Source organism: Orycteropus afer, unplaced genomic scaffold (genome assembly GCF_000298275.1).
Source record: "Orycteropus afer afer isolate SDZICR_OR568_19922 unplaced genomic scaffold, OryAfe1.0 scaffold00085, whole genome shotgun sequence".
NCBI classification, from domain to species: domain Eukaryota; kingdom Metazoa; phylum Chordata; class Mammalia; order Tubulidentata; family Orycteropodidae; genus Orycteropus; species Orycteropus afer.
Window position 1 is genome coordinate 3,824,039 of NW_006921672.1, and position 4,462 is coordinate 3,828,500.

The 4,462-nt window shown below is 48.2% G+C and overlaps 1 protein-coding gene across 1 annotated transcript in view; it reads right to left on the minus strand.

Moving 5' to 3' along the window:
* EME1 (essential meiotic structure-specific endonuclease 1) overlaps positions 1-4,280 on the minus strand; it is a 14,672-nt gene extending 10,392 nt beyond the window's left edge. Inside the window, exons 1-6 of the mRNA XM_007942170.1 lie at positions 3,512-4,280; positions 3,302-3,426; positions 908-997; positions 697-818; positions 401-533; positions 56-171 (exon numbers count right to left, since the gene is read on the minus strand). Of these exons, the coding sequence (XP_007940361.1) occupies positions 56-171; positions 401-533; positions 697-818; positions 908-997; positions 3,302-3,426; positions 3,512-4,280 (1,355 nt within the window). The remainder of the gene's footprint in view (positions 1-55; positions 172-400; positions 534-696; positions 819-907; positions 998-3,301; positions 3,427-3,511) is intronic.
* Between the last annotated feature and the right edge of the window lie 182 nt (positions 4,281-4,462).

Here is a 4,462-nt window from a genome sequence, read left to right on the forward strand (position 1 = left end):
ACACCATAAAAGACAAGGCCCAGCATCAGAGACTGGACTTGCTCTCAGCACTCACTTGAAAGGCGCTTCAGCCACAGCCTTTGTGAATGTGCAAGCAAAGTCAGCCAGCTCTTTCCAGCTCTGCACAATTCGAAGCTGGGCTTCTGTGTGTAGCTGCAGATCCACCAATGCCTAGAAATCCAAAAGCAGGGATGGACTAAAGGATAGAGAGAGATGTTTCAGTTCTCTCACTGCTCAATGAGGCCATACTCCAGCCTGGATCCCTGACTGGCCCCTTTTCTTCTACTCATTGTTGAGGCAGAAAGTGGTGTTCAATGGGCAGTTCACTGTTATCAGTAGCAAATCTAGTCAGATGACCAGTGGCTGCCCAGCCAGACTTGGGACAACAGGAAGTTCTTACCTCTTCCAATTCTACCCTGACCACCAGAGGCACGGGGCCTATACTGGCTTCTGGTTGTCTCTGCTTCTTCTTCTCCTTGGCCTGCTCTCTATTTGTCACTCCCTGTTTCCTTCTCCTTGGAGGATTCTGAGCGCTGCAGCAGGGGAGGAAATCAAAAGGGACAGGTGCCTCACACTTAACTCGGGCAGAGGGAGAAGACGACTAGAGCATCCTCCAAGGCTTGTCAGGGATGCTATCTTGCAGAGGGTCCATGAGCTGCCCCCTTTAACACTAAAGTCTCAAGGACAAATCCAAACCTGAAGCATTTCTCCTGATCCACAATCACCAGGGACAGAGCTTTCCCTGCTGTCTTTGTGCTGATGTCCATTACAAAGCTCTGAAGTGCTTCCTTCCCGCTCATGTTGCTGCCCAGACTTCCCTGCATGAAGGGGCAGAAAGTGCATTAATGCATTAATACTTGCTTCCTTGTAAGTCAGCCCTCTGTTCCATCCCTCTGGCCCTGCCCACCTGCTTTAAGTTGTTGAGCATGGACACAACCACCTCTGCCAAGAGCACCACCAGGACCATTGGTTCCTCTGTCCAGTCCTCCTCTCCATTCTGCCAAAGAACCCAGCAGAGGGGACAGGTCACCAGGTGTGGTGGATCTGCCAGAGTGACCCAGACCTTCTGGGTGATAAGCCCACCCCCGTCAGCCTAGCCCATTACAGGTTAGCCTTTTTCTTCTAGAGTGAAGTCACAGTGGCAAGAAACAAGCCTTGGTTCCGCCCCTCCCCAGCCGTCAGGTGTTTAACCTTGGTGGACTGCATCTAGAGGCAGTAAGAAAGGGACAATAGCATGAAGAAATGGGCTGAAAAGTAACTGTCAATTTTTTCCACACATTTTAAATAAGGAATAGAGTGAAAAGAACTCAAAGGATTTGGTACAAATAAGTAAGTCTATCTTTGAAAGTAGAAGCTAACCATGAGTGGCCCTTACAAACATACAGGTTTTGTGTGACAAAGAATCCAAGGGAAAATTTCAGTCTGTGAGGGCACTTTCTTGTCACCATAGAAATGGCACAATCAATCCTAAAGCACTGGAGCATTATGGAATAACTGGGGAGCAGAGCTTTCTGAAAGTATTCCCAATTGGGTCCCTATAAGCAAAAGCCAAGAACCATGATACAGTGTAGGGTGAGAGAAATCCCAGGTTCAGCCATTAGGAAACTGTGATCCTGAATAAAGCTTCTAACTTTCCTGAGCCTGTTTGCCCACTTGCAACGTGAGGCTAAGAATTCCTGCCACATCTCCCCTACAGGACCAGGGAGGCTGAAACACAAGAGAAAATGTGGAAGTGCTTAAAAAGGGTAAGTTGCCATGTGAATACAAATGTTTGACAATACACTCAAATAAAAAATAATGCAAAAGGCACAAAAGCCAAGAGAGGAAAAAATCCTCATGTCTCACACGTTGTTGTTGTTACGTGCCGTTGAGTCAGACCCGACTCATAGTGATCCCTCCTTGGGTTTCCGAAGTGGTATCACTATGGAAGTAGATTGCCCAACCTTCCTTCTGAGGAGTGGCTGGTGGGTTTGAACCGCAAGCCTTCTGGTTAGCAGTCAAGTGCCTTAGGCACTACGCTACCAGAGCTCCCAGTCCCATGCATAGACGCCTGAAAATGAGGGGTGGAGCACTTTGGATTTGCAGATGAGAGGACTGAGAGGCACGGGGGCAGTAGTAACCTGGGGAGCCCAGGTCAGGAAGAATACTTACTAGGTGCCTATGAGGTGCCCAGTCCTGGGTTATCTCATTTAGTCCCCACAAAGTGGAGACTGAAAAGGAAGTAACAAGTGTCCTCATTTAAACGTGAGGCAACTGAGGCTCAAAGAGATGAAATAACTTGCTCAGGGTCATGGTATAAAACTATGAGCTACAATTGAAATGCAAACTCATCCAATCCCAAAGCCCAGTTAGAGAAACGGGGATCCTGTGCAGATTACTCTCTAGCCACAATTCCACTCTCCACTTGCCCCACTCTGCTGCTTGAGGACACCGATTCCTCTGGACCACTAGGTCACCTGCCAGCCCATCTGCTGGCTTCAAGTGGGTGTGGCCAGTGAGGAGTCCCAGGAAGAGGTGGGAAGGAGGAGAGACAAGTCATGGTATTTCTTTCCCTGGCTCCCTTCCAATAAGATGGCTTTGCTACACCCCTCTACTGGAAGTCAAAGCTTCTCTTAAGGGGTAATAACTCCCTCCCCTCATCCTTTCAGGCTTAGGGATGGCAACAGTTACGCTGTGATCATCAACCAGGGGTGATTCTTTTCCCCTCAAGGGATATTTGACAGTATCTGGACACATCTTGGAGGCATAGTGGACAAGAGACTTGACTGCTAACTGGAAGGTCAGTGGTTCAAACGCATCAGCCACTCCACAGAAGGAAGATTGGGTGATCTACTTCCATAAAGATTTACAGCCTCGGAAATCCAAAGGGGTCGCTGAGTCGGAAATGACTTGATGGCAGTGAGTTTGTTGTTTTTTGTTTGTTTGTTTCTCTGGACACATCTTTGTCACAACTGGGAGAGGTGCTACTGGCATCTAGTGGGCAGAGGCCAGGAGAGCTGCTAAACATCTTGCCATGCACAGGATGGCAGGGTCTACAATGTCAGTAGTACCAAAGGCTGATTAAGCCCTGAGTTACGCTGTTATCACTCTGAAGCACTGTACTGTCACTTGTCATTTCTTTGTACCCTGCCTATACCTTGGAAAACAGTCCCTTTATTAAATCCTCCTCCAATTATCCTAAGCTGAGCAGGCCATCTGTTTTCCTGCTGGGGCCTGATACCTAGCCTTTAAAATAAAAAGCATGTTTACTCTATAACTATAACTCAAAGGCAAGGAGAGATGTCAGCCAGAAAAACCCTACCTCAGACAGCCCAGCCCTTCTCCATGTGATGCTGTGAGGCACAGCTTGTGCCTCAATCACACAGCTGCACTCCATGGACTGCAGCGCCCCGAGGAGCTGGCCCCCACCTTCCATCTGTAAAAGCACTGCAACAGATGGGAGAGGGGCTGTCAGTGGGTGGTCCAGAAAGCAGAAAACTGCACAAAGGGTGAGGAAACATGCAAGGAGGACCTGGATCCAGCACGGCAGCAATGTGCTTTAAGCATTCCTCTGGCCTCTGGGCTTTCAGCCTATTCGCCTGTGCAGCCTTCTTCTTCCTCTCCTGTTGCCTCAGGGTGCTTTCCCTCTGGTTCTCCTGTCCCCGCTGCTGGCATCCCTGCCAGTCTCTTCCCCGGGCCTTCCAACTGTGCTTGGTTCTCTTCTGAAGCAGGCAGGCATCAGAATTTGTTTCTGTTACTGTCAAGCTGGTAGGCTGGTAGGCTGGAAGCTGATGGCATGGATTGTCTAAGATAGGATCCTTGGTATCTGAAGCACTTCTCTCTGAGGTATCACGGAGGGGAACAGTGGGGATCTTTGGAAAGGGATGTTTTTTCCAGTCACATAATGCTCCTTCATTATTTTGATGATCCGAGACACTTTTAATTGGGGATTTAGAGTCCTCAGGGCTCAGCTGCTTGTCGGTCAAAAACTTACACTTGATCCTCTCAGCCAGGGGAATAAATTTCTCTTCATCTTCACTTTCACTGCTCAGCATCCTGACTGGCTCTGCTTGTGTGACAGTTTCCAACATGTCTGGAACAGGTGGTGGTTCTTTCCACCCTGGTAATACAGGGTAGGAGACCTTGGAATCTGACATGTTAATCACTACAATCTTCTCCTCCCTCTGAGGCTGCCTACTCTTTGTTGAAGATGGTTCATTCTTCAAAAAGGCAAATGTTGGCAACTCCTCAAAATCACTCTCACTGGAATCCAGTAAGAGAGATGATTTCTTTAGAGCCATCAATATGTGCTATCAAATTAATTACCTAAAAAAAAAAAAAAAAAAAAGAGAGAGAGATGAGACAGACTATGGCATTCAATTCAGTCTACCTAATGTGTTCTACGGGAGCTCTGGTAGCATAGTGGCTAAGACACTTGCCTGCTAACCAGACGGCTGGCGGTTCAAACCCACCAGCCACTCCT